This window comes from Cherax quadricarinatus, chromosome 64, assembly GCF_038502225.1.
Source record: "Cherax quadricarinatus isolate ZL_2023a chromosome 64, ASM3850222v1, whole genome shotgun sequence".
Classification (NCBI taxonomy): domain Eukaryota; kingdom Metazoa; phylum Arthropoda; class Malacostraca; order Decapoda; family Parastacidae; genus Cherax; species Cherax quadricarinatus.
This window is the reverse complement of record NC_091355.1, coordinates 15,310,303-15,335,943: the sequence shown is the minus strand read 5'-3', so window position 1 is coordinate 15,335,943 and position 25,641 is coordinate 15,310,303. Positions and strand designations below refer to the sequence as shown.

General features: G+C 40.4%; 1 protein-coding gene across 1 annotated transcript in view; it reads left to right on the top strand.

Moving 5' to 3' along the window:
- LOC128700087 (neural cell adhesion molecule 2) overlaps positions 1-25,641 on the top strand; it is a 379,174-nt gene that overhangs the window by 339,975 nt on the left and 13,558 nt on the right. The window contains exon 11 of the mRNA XM_053793043.2: positions 16,461-16,781. Coding sequence (XP_053649018.1) covers positions 16,461-16,781 — 321 coding nt within the window. The remainder of the gene's footprint in view (positions 1-16,460; positions 16,782-25,641) is intronic.

The window sequence follows — 25,641 nt, the reverse complement described above, 5'->3', positions numbered from 1 at the left end:
AAGAAGAAAAAGGATGTATGTGCATCTAATTTATTTTGGCAGGCAGTAAGATGACCAGTTACTAAGCTTGTTCAAAGACACTCCATTTACTGTTCGAAATGGACATTGCAACTGAAAATACAGATGAGAATTTACTTTTCAAAGTTCACCATCAAGGCTGGGTAAACACAAGCACAAAATGAATTTTGTGTTAAATAACAATACAGGAAATTCATAGCCATTTTGTCACGAACCCTTGAAACCAGTAATGAAACTCGGAGCTGACAAAAAAAAAGAGAAACTGAAAATCAACTCTATGGACAGAACAATAATCACTCTAACCTCATGAAATGTCACAGTAGAAGCACACAAACACGTTACATATTACAGGGGCTATAGACAACATAATTAGAAATCTGATTACGATCAACTAATAGACCTTTCAAGACACTAGGGATGGCATATGTAAGAATCGTGAGGTGGAATTTATAGACACTGTATTTTGTTCACGGTGCATTTCTGATTGCATGTTGAGCAGGCAATTCGTCATCTGAAACATTGGTTAAGGATTACATTCATTTGAATAGGAATCATACAGCAAATGATAAAAAACACAGACACCAATCTACGATACACCAGGAAGCACTGTTCTTGCATGGCCAAGAGAAATGTGGAATTCCTGATAAACTTCGTCTTCAACGTACAAAGTGACCAAATTCAATATATACTATAGGGAATGCTGAATTTCTCAAAACTTTGAATTAGCTCGGGCGCTCGTGTTCATGTTGAGAGTAGTGTGTGATTGGAACTTCCATCTTTACTGAATTCGAAACATGATTCCCTGGTAATTTGCAATAGGTAAAATCTTTCAGCCTCATTGCTGTTGACCTAACTACTGTGAAACTTCGAGAAAGTAGGCTCAGACAGCGCAAGAAACACGTCGATTTAGCCTGAAATCAGGTACTGTTACGTGTTATGTCACAGGCGATTATCAAGCACCATCACTGGGCCCATTTCGTGAACAGATCTGTTCCAATGTCCAGGTGTCAGTTATCCTAGATTGAGAAGCGATGCATCAGGAGAGACGAGTCTAAGGTTGCTTCCTGGACTGAAATAGTGCAAAAAAAGTTGGATAAATCCATTTCATCAAGATTTTTCAGACTTCTTGAGCATATTTACCGGGGCAGCTGCACCATCACAGGTGTTTACCCACCTGGCGACAACGCGATAAAAGGAAGTCAGAAGTGAGATATGCTAATAGTGAAGTCTACAAGAAAGGTTAAGATTTTTAGGATAACATGAAAAAGTTTAAACAGGAAACTTTCAGCATGACAGAGCAGCCAGTAGCTAAGGTGACAAGGAAAGAGAACATTTTTAAAGCAGACTAAACTTTTTTTCAGGAACGTGGTTCTTACTGCAGAAAACGGAAAGTTAGACTTGTTTAATATATTTTCTCACACTCTTGGTCGTATATCTTGAGCACTGGTAAATGCTTATAGCACACTGTAAGAAAATTAAAGCGGTGCATTTCAGTGCTATACCTGGAAGCAGATGTTCGCCTATTATAACACCACTCGTCACTCTTCTTCACTTTTTGAGGCAGTGGGACTCGACCAGAAGCTCCATGGTGAATATAATACGCTCACTGAGTTCACTGTTCACATTTTTATGCAGATGATTAATTCTGGCCAAGAAAACAATTAATGTGGGCTCAGAATTCATGCAGTTATAGTGGAAAAAAAGACAACTATCAAAAAAAATTTTTTTTTCACCGTTTCACCAACAAGAATATTTATCATGTACCAAACAAGAACATGAATTCTAAGTTTCAAAGCAATCAAAGATAAATTCGGAAACTCTATTTCAAACAAAGAAGTAGTATATCAAAAACTCTTAAATGTATTTATGTAATGATCAATGAACGAGACACATGTGCGATGCCTAGATATCTTGATTGAGAGATTTTACACAACCCGCACCAAGGAGATAGAAATTTATGACAAGGCGCATAGAGGATCTGAGAAAAACAATTATGGAATATTATAAACACTTAGAGACAGTTATCAAGAAAAGTAGACTGATTAAAGCAAACTGTCCCCAAGGCCCGGCCGATCTGTTTATAAGGATCTTAAAAAAAATAAAGGAATAACCTTGGTGAAACGCCAGTCTGCCTCTTCTTATATCACCGTGCGTGGAACTGGATTGTGATTATGTCTACGAAACGGATGATAAATCCATATCAGCGGAAATAGTCCCCGATCAGCCACACACCAACGCAAGGCAAATTATTAGATTCATTAACATTGAACATAATGATTTGTTCTTGCCTGGTAAATATGCCAACTTTCTTTGAAAAGGGCATTAAATATTGTGGATCATGAAAACGAATGCGATGTTCTTTAGTCAGTTTCTAATGAAGAAATTTCCTCTCATGCTGAGCATCCTATTCTTCATGTTCTCTAAGCATCCCAGCATTCATGCTGTCTAAACATCTCAGCCTTCATGCTGTCTAAACATCCCAGTCTTCATGCTGTCTAAACATCCTAGCCTTCATGCTGCCTAAACTTCCCAGTCTTCATGCTGTCTAAACATCCCAGTCTTCATGCTGTCTAAACATCCTAGCCTTCATGCTGCCTAAACTTCCCAGTCTTCATGCTGTCTAAACATCCCAGCCTTCATGCTGCCTAAACTTCCCAGTCTTCATGCTGTCTAAACTTCCCAGTCTTCATGCTGTCTAAACATCTCAGCCTTCATGCTGCCTCAACATCCCATTCTTCATGCTGTCTAAACATCCCAGCCTTCATGCTGCCTAAACTTCCCAGTCTTCATGCTGTCTAAACTTCCCAGTCTTCATGCTGTCTAAACATCTCAGCCTTCATGCTGCCTCAACATCCCATTCTTCATGCTGTCTAAACTTCCCAGCCTTCATGCTGTCTAAACATCCCAGCCTTCATGCTGTCTAAACATCCCAGCCTTCATGCTGTCTAAACATCCCAGCCTTCATGCTGTCTAAACATCCCAGCCTTCATGCTACCTAAACTTCCCAGTTTTCATGCTGTCTAAACATCCTAGCCTTCATGCTGTCTAAACATCCCAGCCTTCATACTGTCTAAACATCCCAGCCTTCATGCTACCTAAACTTCCCAGTCTTCATGCTGTCTAAACATCCTAGCCTTCATGCTGTCTAAACATCCCAGCCTTCATACTGTCTAAACATCCCAGCCTTCATGCTACCTAAACTTCCCAGTCTTCATGCTGTCTAAATATCCTAGCCTTCATGCTGTCTAAACATCCCAGCCTTCATACTGTCTAAACATCCCAGCCTTCATGCTGCCTAAACTTTCCAGTCTTCATGCTGTCTAAACATCCTAGCCTTCATGCTGTCTAAACTTCCCAGTCTTCATGTTGTCTAAACATCCCAGCCTTCGTGCTATCTTAGTGAAATTGTAGCTTCGAGTTAAGCCACATTCTACAGTTACTCTTCCCAACCATCCATATTAGAAACTCACATTAAATTACTCTCACAGAATATATAAAATATCCCAAGTAATATGCCAGCAATCTATCAAACCAGTAGAAATAATATAAAGTATCATTCGCTTACTATTCTATTCTAATGATTTAACAATTCCCGTAATCCACCAGCATTACCAAAAGATCTCGTGTGTCAACCAGTCCCTGGGAGAGGAGACATAAATTCCATAATCTTTTTCAATTTACAATAAAACCACTCACAATTACGAGGGTGAATGGTTTGCCTACGCTTGCCTTTTTACAAATTTTATAATAGTTTTGTATCTACATCCTAGATAGATGTTTAAACTCTAATCCATTCAGAGTATTTTCATGCAAATAATACTGCTCACAAATTTATTTTTATCATACACAATCAATTTACTATGATACATATAGCTATCAGATAAAGGTATAGCTGATACTTAAATGTATCATAGAAATACGTGTAATACTGTCAAACAGTCATTAAGTCTTGGCTTCTGCCATCCACCAGGGTATGGTTCATAAATCTGAAAAGTATATATCATGTTTGCATTCATATGCCATTGTACATTGTGCAATTTTCTTATAGATAGTAGGAAATTCATGTCATGCCAGTAACCTCTATACTCATGATAATTAAATACCGGTGAGAAAGTATTTATAATATTTATATACTAGTGAGAGAGTTGTGTGGCACGAAGTTACACCTGCAGATTTATGCACATCAGTCAACTGTATTTAGAATTTCGGGTACAAAGCATCTGTACTGCTTCACTTCTCTTGATAACTATTAAAATATAGTGTTTCAGTTCTCTCGGTAACTGTGACTGAATGTACTATTTCAGTTCTCTTGGTAACTGTGACTGAATATACTATTTCAGTTCTCTTGGTAACTGTGGCTGAATATACTGTTTCAGTTCTCTTGGTAACTGTGACTGAATATACTATTTCAGTTCTCTTGGTAACTGTGACTGAATGTATTGTTTCAGTTCTCTTGGTAACTGTGACTGAATATACTGTTTCAGCTCTCTTGATAACTGTGACAATGTACTGTTTCAGTTCTCTTGGTAACTGTGACTGAATATACTGTTTCAGTTCTCTTAGTAACTGTGAATGTATTGTTTCAGTTCTCTTGGTAACTGTGATTGTATGTACTGTTTCAGTTCTCTTGGTAACTGTGACAATGTACTGTTTCAGTTCTCTTGGTAACTATGACTGAATGTACTGTTTCAGTTCTCTTGGTAACTGTGACTGAATATACTGTTTCAGTTCTCTTAGTAACTGTGACTGAATGCAGTGTTTCAGTTCTCTTTGTAACTATGATTGTATGTACTGGTTTACTTCTCTTGGCAAGTACCAGAAACTTGATTATGTTAGAAACAGTGACTGCAGGTACTATCTTGACCACAGTGGCTGCGTGTCCTGCTACTCCAGCTGTTTCCTGCCAAAGAAGTTGTTTACATAAATCAGCTGGTATTGGAAACATGGCTGCCGTGTGCACAGCGCCAAAACCAGTATTTATTGCCGGCGATTATTTTAAACTTGCTGGCAAGTGCCTTGGTAAATACTCGTAATATCTTATCATAGTTTCTCATTATATATATTCTAAAGCTGAGTATTAAGGTCGCTTAAAAAAGGGAAGTCAAGTCATTAACTAACAATTATTTTAATAGATCATGACTGTACTAGTCTAGCAACATCAGCAGGAACATTATCATTGTCTGTAGCTAATATTATAACTATATTCATTGGGGGGGGTCAAACAGCGCCTGCGTAATGGGTGGTAATCAGGTTTCATGCGAGGAAGGATAGGATCGCTCCAGTTCCTGGGATCAGCAGCTACTACAGTTACCTCACTATATTCTAATATATAACATGATTTACTACTATAGCTACCTCTTATTATATTCCAATGTATAGCATGATTTACTAATACCATTGATGCCTTTAATTATGTTCTAAGGTGAAAAACACTTAGTTGCTACCACAGTTTCCTCTTATTATGTTCTAATTAATTACATTATTACCAACATATTTACCCATTATTACGTTTTGGCGTTATTAGCTTTATTAATATCATTGTATCATGAGCTTATAACCACCGTAGTTATCCCTTAACCAGTTCTATTTCGTCATGAGAATTAAGGGTGGATACGGAATTTGTGCATACCAGGGTAGTCCCGTGCTGACGCAGTCTTCTCTGTGAGAGAAATGAAGAACTCTCAGCGATGAGAAAAATTTATATATTTTTATAAGGAATTGCTGGAAAAGATTACTTGGCATGAACGTAAACGTACGTAGTGTGTGTGTGTGTGTGTGTGTGTGTGTGTGTGTGTGTGTGTGTGTGTGTGTGTGTGTGTGTGTGTGTGTGTGTGCGCGCGCGCTCACCTATCCATTCTGACCTATATGTGGTTGCAGGGGTCAAGTCTCAGCTCTTGGCTGTTCCTTTCCGTTGATCGCTGTTGAATTTCCCCTCTCGTGGTTTCGTGAGCCTTATTATACCTATTTTTAAAGTTGTTTATAGATTCTGACTCTTCCTCTTTGTGTAAAGATTATTCGACTTCTTGATCACTGAGCCTAAAAAAATATACCCTAACATCCCTGCGATTCATCTGCATTTTTAACTTCGGTTGTTCCCGTGTTCCTATTATCCACCTCTCGACCAGTCTGCCAATGTCCACCCCATCATCTCAGTATTTTGTACGTTATCATGTCACTCCTGGTACTTCTCTCCTCTAAAGTCAATAGGTTCAGCTCCTCTATTCACTCTTCATAGCTCATACCACTGATCTCCCATGTTAGCCTCACTGCAAAAGTCTGCATTGTTTTTCCAGTTTCTTGACATGAACGATAAAATGTGGGTTCCATCTTGGTGTTGCAGACCCCAAGATGTACCTGATATATACGCAATGTCGTCAACGACTCTGTTGAGGTTCCTGAAAGCTAATCTTATGCTTGTCAGACGTGCCTTCGTTGCAGATATTATTCGGGTGATGTGCACTTCTTGCGATATACATGGTACTATGCTCACCCAGAAATGTTCAGAGCTCTATTTCTTATCAAGAAGTTCCGATCACTACTGTGATGAGCGACTTAACAGTTAAATGCAGTGATATGCATGCGTCAGTCTCTTGTTAATTACTTGCCCACTATCCATAGTAAGGATCGGCAGTGCATATCTTTTGACCGCGTCCGTATCTCTCGCGTGGAAAACATCTCTAGGGAAAAAACATCCAGTGCAAATGTAGTCAGGGTGAGTCGCAGTCGCTTTACCGAAGGTTAGTCAAACTATGGGAATCTGGTTCAATTTTAACAAACTTTGTGATGCAACGTGCACCAGTAATTTCCATGTCCACCAGACAAGTCCTCTGCAAGCATTCATGTTGAATGTACTGAAGTCTTTATATCGCAGCAGTGAAGTTTTAGTTTCGGCAAATCTTTGATATAATTAGCAGTCTGTAAAATAATAGTAATTGATTAATAGCTTCCAACAAGAAATTAATTATACTTTACTATAAGCACCGTAGCAGAAAACGACCACTGATTTTATGATGAAGTAAATGCTTCAAAAAGCTCGAATATATTTTTTGTGCCCTTATTAATGTAAATATCTTTATTAAAAATTATTACTAATTCAAGTAATAGGAAAAATGTTCTAAGGTTTGAAACCTTCACTATACAAATGAACTTCAATAATAAAATAATAATTTGAGTTTTAAAACCAATAAACATTTATGCAAGTTATTGCTCATTTCGTAGACTCCAGATGTTCAACTCAGGTAAACAATAATTTCAGATGAGATATTGGTGTATTTACAGGGCTATCAATTAATTAATAAATCTCAACACAGGTTCCGGAAAATACTCTTGCTCAACAAATACTTCTGATAGGAATTTAATTAAATTTGTAATAGGAAGCATAAAAAGAATATCGATGGATGTCATATTTTGCATGCTCTTAAAGCTTTCCGCAGAGGAAAGTACATGGAAATATATGGAAGTACATGGGGAAAGACAGATAATGGAGGGATTTGAAGTATGCACCGAGGCTGTCTGTTGAGTCTGTCATCTGTTATCTTGATGTCTGAGGAAAGGCTAGTAAAGCAGATAGCCCTCTCCCCACTCTTTTTTCCCTGCGGCCACTGCCCGGATGAAACATGACCATGCTATATTGAAAAAAAGGGCATGGATTTTTAATTCTTAGGATATCACTCACCGAGGTAGGGTGACAACGTAAATATATTCACGAACAAGAATTCAGTAGCTGTCTTGCCAGAAATAGGCAGGCAACGCAATTCAAATAACTTTCCAAACTGCAAAATCCTCATCCCTCCTTCAGAATGCAGGCACTGTACTTCCCACATCCAGGACTCAAGTTTGGTTAAACGATTTCCCTGAATCCCATTAGTGACTCACTTTGCACTTCAAAAGATTCTTCCTGTTTGAGTATATCCAGACTATTCAGCACCTTAAATATTTGCATGTAAATTCCTCGTAGTCTTCGTTTCCTTGGGAAATCGAGGAAATGTTAAGTACTTTGAGTCATTTTTTTAATATGGCTTGTTTCTTAGCGACACTAATTTCGTTGCCCTTCTCTGTATCTCTTCCAATCAAGCTTCTACTTGTGTGCAATTTGGGAATATAAATTGAACCATAAATTCAATAAGGTCTAACAAGGTTTTAGTCAAATGTGTTTTCACTCAATATTTCTAGTTATGAAATCTAGCTTTGTTGCAGGCAGTTAGGCATAGTTTGGTATTTTTGCAGTTTTTGTTTATGATTACGTTTCTGCACTTGTTTAGATTAATTTAGTGCCAGACTTTTTTGTACTCATGTTTTAGATTATTGTGTCCAAAATGCATTGCTTTGCACCTATCAAAATTGAAACTCGTGTTCCTCCTCTTCGACACAGATCTAACTTATCCGGATCACTCTGTTTTCAAATAAATTACCTTGGATCTGCATTTCTTACAAATGTTGTGTTATCCCTTTTTAACGTCTTTTTAACGTCTAGCCGTTCAGTACCACTTGAAGTTCTCTCTGTGCGAGCCATTAATCCAGGCATGAGGTTTGCCTGTTATGCCAGTGATCTTTGGTTTAGACAGCAATTTTCGTTGGGGTATCTTATCAAATGCTTCTTGGAAAGCTAGATATTCTGCATATATACTTTGGATTTTTTTCCTCGTAGTTTTTCTATACGTATATAATTAAAAATATCAGGTAAGTAGGTAATGATTTTTTGTTTCAGGATTCATTTTGATTTTTAGCTATTAAATTGTTGTCTTGGAGAAAATTAACGATCTTTTCCTAACAAGTTTCCATGTGTTGACCTGAAACAGATGTTAAGCTGACGGGATAGTGATGTAGAGGACCAGATATTTGCTAGTATCTAATTGTTTAGCACACTGCCGTCTAATGATTTGCCAGATCATAATTTAGTGGGTCGGTAATTTGGTATCTATATTCCTTTTATAACTCAGTTCGTCTTGGTCACTTGATTTGTTAATATTCAAATTCTCAAAGTATATTAATATATCATGACTGCTCATTTAGTTTTATCATATTTAGCAACTAAAACGTAATGCTGCAGCCTGGAAATATTGGTGTCGTGTTCAGTTGCAAATACAGAACTGAAGGTCGTGTTGAATATTGATGTTATGTCTCTTTTGTTGCTAATTATTCCTCCATTATAGCAAGTTAAATGTTCTATCGTTGCTTTTATCTTTTTTATATATAACACTAACTTAATTGAAAAATTATTTTGAATCAGTTTTCATATTGTGTGAAATTCGTCATTCGAATTCCCTTTTATTTCTTTATCGTAGTTTGTAACTGTATGTGGATACAATAGTCACTTGCATTTGCTTGCAATATCAACTTTTCCTCTTGTTACCCAGTCTGGCTTTGTTTCTTCCTCTCATAATTTTGCTTTGTATTATATTGTTTTCTGCATTTCGAAATTTTCTTATAAATCTGTTCCAAATTTCCACTACGATATTAATAATTTGTAAATAGATCATGTTTAAATTGTATATTTCGGAGCATATAATCAATGTTGGCTTCTCTGTAGATGTAAACGTGATAATATTATTTAAGATATTATCGTTTGTATTTTGAATCGATTGCTGTTGTGGCTACTGTCATAGTTTCTCTCCTACTTATACTAATTGGATAAGGTCTCAACCTGTGGTCGGGACTTGATTCAGACTGTTGTAACGACTGAATGACGTGACAGTTTGTTTTAAAGAGCTGTCGTCAGTCATGATGGCAAGTCTGGTTGCTTCTTGATCACATGGGTTGCTCCGGCAAATATACATGGCATTTAAACTGCTAGCTATTATTGCCTCTTTGCTATTATTTATTGCTTTAATTTTGTTATATAAAAGTCATTCCTGGCTTTATTTGGGGGGAAGGACAAAATACCTCAGAGAATCAATTTTTCGTTTTCCATTCCATAAGTTTTAACATATATTGAGTCTTATTCTTTTTCATCGTAGTTTTCAATTTAAGTATACCATTATGTGTGTTCGATCTGTCTGTCTTGTACGAGCTTCAGTGAAAATAATGTAACACAGCAAAACTATCTCTACTGTCATATGGCTGTTTTTATTGAGCCAGAATTCACCTTGAAGAATAATGTTGAACTTACTGATGATGTGTATGCTGATGATTCGTCCTCGTCTTGAAAAATACTACGAAAATGCATTTAAAACCTTATATTTGTTTCAGCTAGACTGGTCTACCAGTTGACTTTAGTTAAAATTCTTGGTCTCGCTAGTTCCCTGACTAGATGTGACTGTCTGATATCTCTTTCGTCACCTCATTTATCCCTTCTACTTTCCCTTTCTCTTTCACCACATTTACTACTTCATGTAAGATTCATCCAAATCGTGCACTGTGGAGCAGGTCGCTCAAATGAAATCGGACTTCCATTAACAAGTTGTCTTCTCTTTGAAAGTTCTCTCTCTTTTTTTCACACAAATCTTCAAATCTCTGAATCAAAACTATGTCTCTGCTGAGCGTGTTGGAGTCTACGTCGTGTTTTGACACTTCTCCTGCAGTTTCAAGGTTTCTCTTACCAGTGAATTTCTTGATGAGAGTGTCTTCCGATCTTATTCTACTTTAAATCATTATTGTCAACATGAGTCACAAAAATTGTATCTTTTGAAGTGTGTGTTATCACCGCAGTAAATATATCAATAATATCCTTAATCCTCGCCCCTGTGTAACAAATCTTCGACATATATTGTCACTACTGTAAAAATCCGTGTTTTCTTCATAGGAACGAGAGAGAGAGACAGAGACTGACACACAGAAACACAGACATAGACAGGAGAAAGGGAAGGAGGGGGAGAGGGAGGGAGGGCTGAGAGGGGTGATCGAGGATGGTTGGTGATCTGGAGGGCAGGCAGGAAAACTCTGCAGGTCTGTATGACACAACGAAGTAATCTTCCCATCCACTTCACTCCTGACGCGCCGCTCGTTGCAGCCTCAGGCGGAAACTTACTTACCGAACAAGTCAAGAGTAAATGTTGACTCTCTGGCGAGCCTTAGTTGTGGTGATGTAGGAAGTGGTGGAAAGTGGTGTTGTAGGGTGGTGGCGGTGGAGGGTGGTGGTGGTGGAGGGTGGTGGTGGTGGTGGAGGGTGGTGGTGGTGGAGGGTAGCGGTGGAGGGTGGTGGTTGAGGGGGATAGTGGTGGCGGAAGGTGCAGGTGGAGGGGGATGGTGGTGGCGGAAGGTGGTAGTGGAGGGAAATGGTGGTGGTGGAAAGTGCTGGAGGGTGGTGGTGATGGAGGGGGATGGTGGTGGAGAGGGATGGTGGTGAAAGGTGGTGGTGAAAGGTGGTGGTGGAGGGTGGTGAAAGACGTTGGAGGCAGTGATTACGGTTGATGACTGGAGTGGTCGTAGTGGACCTAAATAACGTGCTACTCACAATACTCTAGAAAAGACATTCTGCAGAAGAATCTTTCACTGGGACAATGGTTAGGTCAGTTTAAATGATCTTGTCCTGTTTCTTGATAATGAATCTGGCGTCTTGCCATGCCATAGGCGTGATAGTTTATTCCGATAAAGTACACATGCGTTGCTGGTATTTTGATCCTACTTGCGTATTAGTGCTCTGGAATTCTGATATCTATATAGCATGAATTCTCACCTATGACTTGTTTATCACAACCACTACAGGGAAGGCTGCAATGTTGCCTTGGCTGTTGCGTCCTGTTCTGGTAAAGCTTCTTCTAGTTTGAGAGATCGTTCTACAGAGAGAGTCGTTCCGCTATTTTCTTAATGTTTAAGTGACGATATCTCCTGTGTTACCACTGCAAAAAAATTGAGCTGTGCTTCTTGGTTCGCGAACGAGATGTAAAAAAAAAAGTTTAGCGTTGCGAAGATGCAGTTAATACCGCCGTTTCACTCCGATTTGGACCATTAACTAGTCACATTCCTCTTCCAAGTATTTGAGTTGCAGATCCTGCGCAACTTCTCTGGCAGGAATCCAGCAAATAACGACCTACTTCACCCATCTCGATAAGAAAACTAAAGGTGGACTTTTGATTTGGTTCTTTTTGAGCAAACAGGAGCGACAGTTTCGAATACTTTGAAAAAGTATGTGGGATCATTAGTAACATCGTTGCCTAGTTGCATTTTCTTTCACACTTTATCTGGAAATGCTGTCTGATAAATGGCCCAGATAATATAGGGACGAGACCACGATGACAGTACAAAGGCTGAGACTACCAAGGCAGTGTCAGGGATAGGCCCACTAGGACAGTACCAAGAATGGAAACACCGGGTAATTGCCCAGGATGGGACTTCAACGTCAATGACATGGATTGAATCGACAGGACAGTGTCGAGAATGAAATCATCACTACCTTGCTAAGGGTGGAATGGACAGGACATTATCAAGGATAAGACCATCAGGACATTGCTAAGGATGGAACTACTAGAACAGAATCAATGATGAGATCATCAGGTCAATTTTAACTAAGGAATCACAAAACAGTACCAGTGATGAGACCACCAGCTTAATACTAAAGATGGAACCATCAGTATAGGTACAAGGCTAAAGCTACGGGATAGTGCAAAAGGTTAGGAATAGTATGAAAAACACAAGGATGGGGCATGTACCATTGCAAGTGATGGAATCAACAGGACAAAATATTTGCAAGAACAGCAGAAACCAACTGAACTCACTGAGTAGTCAAAAAGGAGGTTTGATTATTACAAGTAGTTATGTGACGCGAAGAAGAACAAGGGGAAAATATCGGACTGATAAGCACAAAAAGAAATAACTGGTTGATACGAGAAGGGAGGACACAGTTGTTTTACAAGCGGAGGAAAGGAACACTTGTCCGAGTGGCAGGTAAAAAAAATAGGTCATTAAAAAGAGGAAAAGAAAATAGTTGTCTAATAGGCAGGCAAACAATTAGCTGATTGGCAGGCAGAGGGAGAAGGGGGCATAAATGTTTGACAGGCAGGGACGTTGAAAATATTATTCTAACAGACAGATGGAGGAAAAAGAGTAGAGTTAGAGGGAAAAAAATTAACAATAGTGAGTGGTTGCTGGGAGAGGCAAACAAATCTCCTAACATATTAATCACTGCAATGGAATAGTGTGTATTAAAGGTGAGAGTTGAGCTGTGCAGTATGAGGAGGAAGATAATGGATATGATTGAGAAAAGTGTCCAGAAAAATCAGCCAAGAATACAGAATTTGACGCACGTAAGTCTAAGAATTTTGTAAATCCAAGCCTATCTCATCCTTCCCTCAAATAATGCAAATGAAAATGGAGCAACGTTCTACGAATGTTCCAAGATATTAGTCACCATTTAACAGTGACAGGGTTTAGCGCTTAGTTACAATTACAATAATTTAGCAGCGGTAATAAGAGCAGCGTAATGAGGGGAGGATAAGCAGGAACCAGGCCAACATTACCATATTATGTGACATAAGAAAGTTGCAAATGTCTGACACGAAAAAAAATGTCTACTGGTAGACATGACACTTAACCCATCCACTGAAGCTAATATAAATGATAATGTGGTAGGCGTGTCGCAGTATTAAAAAAATGCAAGTAATTTTTTCTCGTGATAAAAAGTTCTTTTAGGATGGCATTCTCTACTTGTATATAGCCAGTGATAAGGAGTTCAACACTTTCATGAAGGAACGTTAAGCTAAAATCATTAGAAAATTTGAGAATATCAGAGGATTTTCTTCAAAACTAATTCATTAGACAATGGACTAAATAAATTAGAACAAAACGAAAACACTAATAACGTAAGTGTCAGCATGGACGTAATAACGACATACAAGATAGTCAATTGTATTTACGTTCAGGATAAAGAATGACTGCTGACGTGAGCCTGTCACATTGTGCAGGACGGAAATAGAAACTAACGACAATTTTTGACAAGCCGATTCAAAAGAGAGAGAGGAAAAAAAAACACTCGTATAAATGATCTATACATTTTGGCCTCTTTTTTTTTTTTTTTTTTTTTTTTTTTATCTGCGTAATTTTCTAAGTCACCACTTTTCATCGATCAGTTTTTATGAGATATTCATGGAACCACATTTGAAAACATTCACAGTGATATCATTTTCAAATACAATTTTGAGTGCACAGAAAGGCAGTCGAAAGATATACGAGTAAATAAAAATGTGAAAACTTTATATCGTGAGAGAGAGAGAGCAAGAGCAAGCAACAAAGAAAATATGTACAGACCACAGAGTATGATGGAACTGTCCAATCAGACTGGTGATCAAGTGACTGTGAGAGTAGTAACAGTAGAGTGGTTGAAGTGACTGTGCTGGTAGTAAATGTAAAGTGGATCAAGTGACTGTGAGGGTAATTACAGTAGAATTGACCAAGTGTCTTTACGGGTGGTCACAGGAAAGTGGATCAATTGGATCCACCCAAACGCCACTTCAACCCAAACTTTACCTTAACCTAACCCATACTCCACCTCCACTCAAACTGAATCTCAACCCACGTTGCACATGCTCCCAACTTCCACCTCAACCAAAATTTCCCCAGAGCTCAACCTTCTCAACCCAAATTCCACCATAACCCAAATTCTATCTTACCTCAAGTGATTCCTTAACCAAAACTTCTCAACTGAAATCTCAGTTCACACTTCTCAACTCCAGCTCCTCATCTCAGCTTAACTCATACTTATACCTTAAAGAAAAATCTTCGAAGACAGCATGAGGGACTACGGCAAAATTTAAGTTTCTAGATTATTTCAATCACGGAAATATTAATAGTGTGCGCTGAGTATGACTACACCCACAGCAGTGTAGCTTAAAAGACCTGTCAAGCATTGACCAGCAGGGCTACTGAAGGTTTGGTTGAAGGAACTATCAGGCAAGGGACTGTAAGTCTTCTGCAACTTTCTTGGCATATAAAGTCCTGGTGGACATACTTCACGCATGATCCATGGTTCGAATCTTCGAGTCTCTCGTAAAAGACAAGTATTTCATGGACCTGTGTATCTACTACAGTGCTCCACTGTTCTTATAACTTCCCTGCCAATGTCTAAAATATCTGCTTGATTCCTTGTGTGCATTCTTATGTGCCTATTTGTTTTCCTGTTTCATTGTTCAAGTCTAGGTTTGTAAAATATAGAAAGCCTGTTTGCGTAAAACAAATTTGAAAATATATCGAGGGAGCGAGGGTCACACATTCAACTTGAACACAATTGCTTTTATCATTGTCCAAAGAAAGTGGCAGCGCCCTTGTTTTATTGACTGTCGCTGTGTATATGTATGTATTGCTAGACGTGCCTTTTGTAAATATTTTTTGTTTCATGTATTGATGGAGCCTTTTTCTCTAGACTGATGGTGTGTTAAATTGTCTCTTGTGTGTGTGTGAGACTTTCTGGTGAATACAGGTGTATAAACGGCGGGGTTAGCCGACAGATAGTGAGAAAGACACTGCAGAAAAACATTTATCATGAAATTTCTTCTAGAACTGGACTTTATCAAGTACACACTTCATAAAGGTCAGTCCTCAATGAAACGTAGTGATAAACGTTTTCCCAGTGAACTTGATACTTTTAGTGAGTGTGAGAATGCGCTGTTTGTGTCTAGTGGGTGTGAGTGTTGCTTGTGATTAAGGGGATATGAGTGTGTTGTGTCTAGCGAGTGTTAGAGTTGTGTCCAGTTAGTGTGAGGGTATGTTAACTCACGGTTAGAGACTCTGAGAGTGCTGTGTTTTGTTTAGTGAGGAAGTGTGTGCTTATATATTGCTCTTATGAGAAAGGGAGTTTTTTTGTGTCTAGTGTGAAAGTGTGCTAGTTTGCGCCTAGTGAGTGTGCGTTAATTTTTGCCATTGAGTTTGTGTGTGTTGGTTCGTCTGCAGATAGTGAGAATGTGCTGGTTTGTCTCTAGCAAGAGTGAATTGTTCAATCTCTAGTGCAAAAGTGTGCTAGCCTGTGTCTAGTGAGTGTGTTGGTGTGTCCCTAGCGAGTGTGAGCTTGTCGATCTGCGTCGATTGTGTGTGTGTGTGTTCGTTACTTAGAAAACTAGACACAAATACAGTATAATGCGATCCTTTATTGGCTACGTTTCGCCTACACAGTGGAATTAATTAAGCCACACACAGATCTACCCGAATAGAGTACATGAGTATATATAGGGAGCATAGTGACGTGATCAGTCAGGTGTGGAATACTGAGAAGTAGTTTGAGTTGAGAAGGACCTGCCTGGAATGGACAAGTAAGTGTGTTGCTATGCAGGCATTTTATACCATTGATCTTCATCGTGTTCGTTAGTCACTAGTGAGTGTGGCAGTTTACTTTGGTATGTGAGAGTACATTGGTTTGTTTCAAGTTAGATCTCATTTGTTTATCTCTAGTTATATTCCGTTAGTTTGTCTGTAACTATTGTGAGGATCTGTTCATCACGAACACTGACGTTTGGCGATTTCCTGATGTGTTTTCTCAACAACCAAAATAATATTTTCCTTTCTTTTCCTCCCCGCAGGTGAAAACAAGTCTCTTCTGTATTCGCCTCTCATCATCATCTTCCTTAGCATCGTGGGCGTGTTTCTCACACTCATCCTCATCCTCATCATCGTCACTCGCTGGAGGAAAAGCTATTCCTCCACTTCGACGTCCTCCTCCACAGCGGCTGTAGCCCCGTCCACCGACCCAGCTCAGGAAGAACCCGCTGAAGACCGCAACAGGAAGGAGGAGACCCAACCACAGAAAACGAAGCCGAAGAAGAAAGTGGTGGTTATAGAGAACGGGACGAAGGATAAGATCGGCCTCGGGGATGTGTCTGTTGATGTAACCTCCTCCAAAGGTTCGTCTTCGTTGAGCTAAAGATGTTAAGGAAGTCCTTTTAGTCTCTCTTGTAAACAAGTGTACGTGAGTAGGTCTGCCCTGGCAGCCCATTGTATGCAAGTCGACAAGAGGAGGGAAACACAATGGCTTCATTATGTAGAAGCGTTGATATTGTTGTGGTAGTCTCCAGGTCTCATTACTTGTATTAAATTGCTTCCGATTGTGTGTGTGTGTTTGTGTTTTCTGGATGTGTGTTTGCAATGTATGCTAAGGTTTTTGCTTGAATATGTACAGATTCTCTGTGCGTTATCGCCCCTGTACATTTACTCGGGTTGGAATAAGTACATTAAGCTAAACATTGAAAGGTCATACCAAAATTCCACGGATAGCGCCCTTTTACTCTACACACACACACACACACACACACACACACACACACACACACACACACACACACACACACACACACACACACACACACACACACACACGAACACACACACACACACACGAACACACACACACACGAACACACACACACACACACACACACACACGTGGAGGAGTCACGCGGTTTGAGCTCGTGTTTTGGTGGTGTAATTTCTGACTGTGCCATAAGGAATAGAGTGTGGGATATGGGCGTGTGCACGCCTATATCCGAAAAAAGGAAATATAAGTGATCACAGAAAAGAAAACAAAGGAAATAGTGGCTGAGTGTTTAGTGGAGGCCGTTGGAAGGGTGAACGGTTGTCAGGCCTAAATAGTGTTGCCATAATAACGCAGTGGGGGTATTTTGAAGAATAAGTGCGACTCAAGACCAGGGAGATAAGAGATATATATAGATGTGTCAGTAAATACAGTGAGTGAGTGAAAAAATTAGAAGAGCTAGAGACTATAGTGCATACAGGAAGTTAGTGGAAAAATTACCGAGAAGCATCAAACTTCTTCAACTTCTGGGACAGGACAGACCCACAACGTTACTCCACTGCCAGCCGCAAGTAATATTCACCTAGTTTGAGTTGCATGGGGTCAATAGTACCTGTCTCTAGCTGGAATTGGGGGTCACTCTCCTCGAGCTATTAGAATTAGAATAAGCAGCATTTACTGGCATTTAATAGAATTTAGAGGTAGCGGCATATAGGCGAAGCCTAGTGTATTTATTTTTTAACTTAATTTTAAACGCATAAGACTACAGTGGGAACCAAGAGATCGGGTACATATACAATACATATGTAGTACATACGTGGGAAATAAGGACTGTTTACATAAACATATGCACACACACTAGGTGAGAACAACACTGCTGTTAGGCACTTGAATAGTTGTAGCACACACACACACGTATGCACACACACACACACACACACACACACACACACACACACACACACACACACACACACACACACACACACACACACACATATATATATACAGGATTTTACACCTTCCTGTGAAGTGACCCTATAACCCTTCCTTCCCCCCATCTCTCTCCCTCTCCTCTCCTTTCTCTTCCTCTCTCACTCTCTCTCTTTCTCTCTCTCTCTCCCCCTTTCTCTCATCCTCTCTCTCTTCCTCTCACTCTTTCTCTCTCTCTTCCTCTCTCTCTCCCTCTCTCTCTCCCTCTTCCTCTCTCTCTTCCTCTCTTTCTCTCTTCCTCTTCTTTTCTCTCTTCCCTTGTCACTCCTCCCTCTCTCTTACCTTTTCCCTCTCTCTCACTTTCTCCCCCTTTTTCCCTTCTTTTCCCCTCCTTCTAGGCTCCCCTTCTCTCTCTCCCTATCTCTCACTCTCTCCTCCTTTTTCTTTTTCTCTTTCTCTCTCTCTTTCACTAAAAAAAAATGGTTGGGACTCGCAGGAATCAGGGATCAGATGACAATGGTACTGGTAGGGGGGAATGGATGGAGGAACAGTGGACAAGGATAGAGCAAGAATGGGAGAGAAAATTAGGAGAGCTTTCTGAAAAAATGGAGAAAGAGCTCTCTGTGAAATGGGAAAAGAGGTTGGAGAAGGAGACGAAGAATTGGGAGGCACAAGTCGAAACTGCAGTTGCCAGGGTAAAGGTCCTAGAATTTGAGGTAAACAGGCTGAAGCAAGTCTCAGGGGTAGTGACCAGAGAAGACACACCATACGAAGATGAGAGGCTGAACAGGAAGGAAGGAGATATGAATTATGCTAAGGTCATATCAGCCTGCAAAGAAGGGCCAGGGAGTGGAAGGGAAGAGCAGATGGGTGCAGATGGAGAGGGAGATAGGTCGAATGCTGAGGCACAACCATACTACCAAGAGCCACTAGAAAAATCAAGGGAGAAAATGACCACATACAGACAGGAACCAGAGTCACCGAGGGAGAGTCAATGGGAGGAGGAAAGGGCAAAATCAGTGATTATCCATGGGCTTCTGGAGAGAGAGGAAAGGACACACACTGAAAGACGGCAGGAAGAAAGAAAGGAGATTGAGAAAATCACGGAAATAGGGGGAGAAGACATGGATGAGATTGTAAATTTTCAGAGAATAGGGGGGTACTTGAAGGGAAGAAACCGACCGATCAAGCTGATTCTCAGGACAGAAACAGTGCGGAACAAGATCCTCCAAGAGAAACCACGGTTGAAAAGCTCGGAAGAGTACAAGAAGGTGTTCCTAGACAGAGACAGAACACAGAGAGACAGCAGCTGAGGGAGAGGACAAAAAAGCGAAAGGAGATAGGAAAGGAGACAAGGATGGAACCAGCAGAGGTCAGTCAGAGCAGAACAGAGCAGCAAGGGCAAGCACACACACAACTATCCTCAGAACCCCACAACCTATCACACCATCCCAACACACAATACAATCCATACCCACAGCTTCCACCCAACCCCCAAACATAGAATCCCACAGTATGCTACCAGGTCTCCCACCCCCACAGGCCCCCCAAACCACAGTGTTGGAAAGGAAACTGAAGGTATGGTACACAAACGCTGATGGAATAACAAACAAGTGGGAGGAGTGGCACGAAAGAGTCAGAGGCATCACCAGACATCATAGCGATCACAGAAACCAAGCTTACAGGTATGATAACAGATGCCATCTTTCCAGCGGGCTACCAGATCCTGAGAAAAGACAGAAAGAACAAGGGGGGGTGGAGGAGTGGCATTGCTGATCAAACACCGATGGAATTTTGATGAGCTGGAGAGAGGAGACAGCGGAGAAGAAAGTGATTACATAGCAGGAATGCTTCACTCTGGTGGTCCCAAGGTGATAATTGCAGTGATGTATAACCCACCACAGAACAGCAGGAGGCCAAGGCAAGAGTATGACGAGAGCAATAGAGCGATGGTTGACACATTGGCTGCAGTGGCCAGAAGAGCTCATGCATGCAGGGCAAAGCTCCTGATCATGGGCGACTTTAACCACAAGGAGATCGAATGGGAGAACTTGGAGCCACATGGGGGCCAAGATACATGGAGGGCTAAGATGATGGAGGTGGTACTGGAAAACTTCATGTACCAACACGTAAGGGACACTACAAGAGAGAGAGGAGAGGATGAACCAGCAAGACTGGACTTTGTATTCACCTTGAGTAGTGCAGATATTGAGGACATCACATATGAAAGACCCCTTGGGGCCAGTGATCATGTGGTTTTGAGCTTTGAATACACAGTAAAGCTACAAGTGGAGGGGGAAGCAGGAAGGCCAGGACAAAATGAAACCAAACTATAGGAAAGGGGACTACACAGGAATGAGGAAATTCCTGAATGAGGTTCAGTGGGACAGAGAACTGGCAGGGAAGCCAGTTAATGAGATGATGGAATATGTAGCGACAATGTGCAAGGAGGCTGAGGAGAGGTTTGTACCCAAGGGTAACAGGAATAATGAAAAAGCCAGGATGAGCCCATGGTTCACCCAAAGATGCAAGGAGGCAAAAACCAAGTGTGCTAGGGAATGGAAGAAATATAGAAGGCGAAGGACCCAGGAGAATAAGGAGAGCAGTCGTAGAGCCAGAAACGAATATGCACAGATAAGAAGGGAGGCCCAACGTCAATATGAAAACGACATAGCAGCAAAAGCCAAATCTGACCCGAAGCTGTTATACAGCCACATCAGGAAGAAAACAACCGTCAAGGACCAGGTAATCAGGCTAAGGAAGGAAGGAGGAGAGACAACAAGAAATGACCGTGAAGTATGTGAGGAACTCAACAAGAGATTCAAAGAAGTGTTCACAGAGGAGACAGAAGGGGCTCCAGAAAGACGGAGAGGTGGGGCACACCACCGTGTGCTGGACACAGTACACACAACCGAGGAAGAAGTGAAGAGGCTTCTGAGTGAGCTAGATACCTCAAAGGCAATGGGGCCAGATAACATCTCTCCATGGGTCCTGAGAGAGGGAGCAGAGGCGCTGTGTGTACCCCTAACAACAATATTCAATACATCTATTGAAACAGGGAGATTGCCTGAGGCATGAAAGACAGCAAATTGTGGTCCCAATCTTTAAAAAAGGAGACAGACATGAAGCACTAAACTACAGACCAGTGTCACTGACATGTATAGCATGCAAAATCATGGAGAAGATTGTCAGGAGAAGAATGGTGGAACATCTAGAAAGGAATGATCTCATCACCAGCAGCCAACATGGTTTCAGAGACGGGAAATCCTGTGTCACAAACCTACTGGAGTTCTATGACATGGTGACAGCAGTAAGACAAGAGAGAGAGGGGTGGGTGGATTGCATTTTCTTGGACTGCAAGAAAGCGTTTGACACAGTACCACACAAGAGATTAGTGCAAAAACTGGAGGACCAAGCAGGGATAACAGGGAAGGCACACTGCAATGGATCAGGGAATACTTGTCAGGAAGACAGCAGCGAGTAATGGTACGTGGCGAGGTGTCAGAGTGGGCACCTGTGACCAGCGGGGTCCCACAGGGGTCAGTCCTAGGACCAGTGCTGTTTCTGGTATTTGTGAACGACATGACGGAAGGAATAAACTCCGAGGTGTCCCTGTTTACAGATGACGTGAAGTTGATGAGAAGAGTTCATTCGATCGAAGACCAGGCAGAAATACAAAGGGATCTGGACAGGCTGCAGACCTGGTCCAGCAACTGGCTCCTGGAGTTCAATCCCACCAAGTGCAAAGTCATTAGGATTGGGGAAGGGCAAAGAAGACCGCAGACGGAGTACAGTCTAGGGGGCCAGAAACTACAAACATCACTCAAGGAAAAAGATCTTGGGGTGAGTATAACACCAGGCACATCTTCTGAAGCGCACATCAACCAAATAACTGCTGCAGCATATGGGCGCCTGGCAAACCTCAGAACAGCATTCCGACATCTTAATAAGGAATCGTTCAGGACCCTGTACACCGTGTACGTTAGGCCCATATTGGAGTATGCGTCACCAGTTTGGAACCCACACCTAGCCAAGCATGTAAAGAAACTAGAGAAAGTGCAAAGGTTTGCAACAAGACTAGTCCCAGAGTTAAGAGGTATGTCCTATGAGGAGAGGTTAAGGAAAATCAACCTGACGACACTGGAGGACAGGAGAGATAGGGGGGACATGATAACGACTTACAAAATACTGAGAGGAATTGACAAGGTGGGCAAAGACAGGATGTTCCAGAGACTGGACACAGCAACACGGGGACACAGTTGGAAGCTGAAGACACAGATGAATCAAAGGGATGTTAGGAAGTATTTCTTCAGCCACAGAGTAGTCAGGAAGTGGAATAGTTTGGGAAGCGATGTAGTGGAGGAAAGATCCATACATAGCTTTAAGCAGAGGTACGATAAAGCTCATGGTTCAGGGAGAGTGACCTAGTAGCGACCAGTGAAGAGGCGGGGCCAGGAGCTTGGACTCGACCCCTGCAACCTCAACTAGGTGAGTACAACTAGGTGAGTACACACACACACACACATGGAGAGTTAAGTAGTACGTGAAGAGTGACGTAGTAGAGGCAGGATCCATTCATAGCTTTAAGAAGAGGTATGATAAGGCTCGTGGAGCCAAGAGAATGGATCCAGTAGTGACGAGTGAAGAGGCGGGACCAGGAGCTGTGAACCGATCTCTGCAACCACATATAGGTGAGTAGATATATGTGAGTACAAACATACACACACAAAAAAAAAACAGTGAGGAAATGAATCAGCTGAGGGCTCCTTTCTCATTGCCAGTACTTCGTCAGGAGCTTTGAAATATGAGGAAATTGAGATGTAAATCTCAGACATAACCTAGTTTAGTTTAGTCAAGGCTGTGTCCCATTCAGGAAAGAGGGGGAAGAAAGGGATGGATTACAGACACACCACTGCACCACCCTGTGTCCTCCAACCCCTAGCACGGTTGTCAAGAAAAAAATTATTACAGTAGAGACGAATAATAAACCCATATTTCGTTCAGTTACCCAACTATCACTCGAATCATAACAAGAAGGTTGTAGCATAAAAATTAACACATTGCCAGTGTGGTCAGATGCCCTTATAACCTCCCTGGATAATGTCATGAGCGTGGGATCTCTCACAAGTCCCATTATAATTTCTAGAAAGACTGAGTTTTTACACTTGAGAGTTAAGATTACAGCAGAAATTAAGGCAGAACCTTTTCAAATATATGACCCTTATGTTTTTAGCGCTTAGTTATGATTATAATGGTACTTTTAAAATATAAACATTAAAAGTTATTACGTTGTTGCAGAGCCTTCACAAATCAATGTCATCACATCCAAAACTAACAAGTAATTAGCATAAAGAAATCCTGGCTGCATAAGTATGCTAAGTCAGTATTCCCCCGGCTATAACATCAAAAATACCTTATTTAGTTATTGGATAACAATTCGTTAGGAATCATCAATGTTTCCTTGTAGAGAACACAGACATCTAATCACGAAGATTGGAAAAGTATTGCAGGGAGGAGACAAAAATAAGATACACTCATGTGACCACTTCCCCAGATGCACTCATCTGACCAGTTCCCCAGATACACTCAGGTGACCACTTCTCCAGATGCACTCATCAAACCAATTCTTTAGATGCACTCACGTGACCACTTCCCAAGATGCACTTAGTGACCACTTCCCTAGCAAAACTAGTGTTACCAAAATCCTTAACCGAGACAGGTAACATCAAACCTGTGGCCTATGATAGGCACCAACAGTCACGTTTCTCTAGACCGGGGCAGTAAGACACTTGGGTAGCACGAAGTGCTGGACTTTGAGTCATCGTACTACCGTCGCACATCACAATGGTTCGCCTCATCACATTGAGCTTATTTATTTTTCTACTGGAATTTGTTTTGCGATATTAATCGCTTGGTCTGAGATTTGTTGCTATATTATATATATATATATATATATATATATATATATATATATATATATATATATATATATATATATATATATATATATATATATATATATATAAATTTCATTTATGTTAATGTAAAAATTAATAATTTTGTAGCAAAAGAACCTTACAAAATTTAACTAACCTTATTATAATAAGCACAATTTAATTTAGCCTAATCCAACTAAATATATTTTCGATAAGTTTACATTAATTTAATAATAAACACAAATATATTTTGTTCGTTACGTTCAGAATGATTTTTCCGCGAATTATTGCATACACAAATTTTCGTTTGCCCTAGTCGACAAATAGAGCGTTGCTATTTAAGCCAGAATAGCAAGTTTTACATATTCGGCACAGCATATATATATATATATATATATATATAAATATATATATATATATATATATATATATATATATATATATATTATATATATATATATATATATATATATATATATATATATATATATATATATATATATATATTCTCACGCATACATTTAAACATTTAGATCTTTTCAACCGACCTTCCATGCACTGAGTTATCTGATATGATGCTTGACTTACCATTAAACTCTTAGGGGTTATTGCTTTCTATCATCTACAGCCTTTAAAAGTTCATGTATTTTGACCTATCATGAACTGTAACCTTCCATGACGTGTCATGAACTCTGTCATGGCACGTCATGAAAGAGTTCATGATTTGTCATCATGAAGTGTGATCTGCCACGAACTATCATGAACTGTGATCAGCCATGAGTTATCAGTAGCCAGATCTATTTTGACCTATCATGCACTTTAAACTGTCATGAACTATAAATACCTCAAATCAGTCAGGACTTATTATGAACTCTGACCTGCCATGACCTCTCATGAATCTGCCATGATGTATGGTGTGACGGTGAATGTATATGATGTGCCATGGTGTGACGGTGCATATACATGATATTGATACATTGCTGGTGGCCTCTCTTACGTTATGTTAGGTAAGGTAAGGTTAGGCTAGGCCAGGCTAGGCCAAGTCAGGTTAGGTTTGCCCGGAAACAGGTGTTTCCGTCTCATACAGTGACAAAAATTGTACAATCATCCATCACATATCATGTACGTACACCCACCGTCACATCATGACACATATATACCACCGTCACACCACGACACATGTACACCACCATCACACCCTGACACATGTTCACCGTCACACCATAACACATGTACGCCCACCGTCACACCACGACACGTGTACACCCACCGTCACACCACGACACGTTGTTTAGAACCATGTGTCACTACACGTTGTGTGTTTAAGTCTCAGACATTACAACTATAGCAAGATCTTTTCCTACGTCAGATTCAATTTCGAGCATCAACTACTGCCAGAAAACCGGAGGAGAAAAAATTAACTAATCTGTAGAGGGTGACGGTCTTTTAGCCGTAGAAGACAAACCAGTTGATTAATTACTGCAAAACTCTCAGCAGCTTTTCAGATACTGAAGAAAAATAATTGATTGTGTCCGCTTTAAGTTTTTAAAATAGAAGCTTGAGGTGTAGTAAATTTTCGTAATT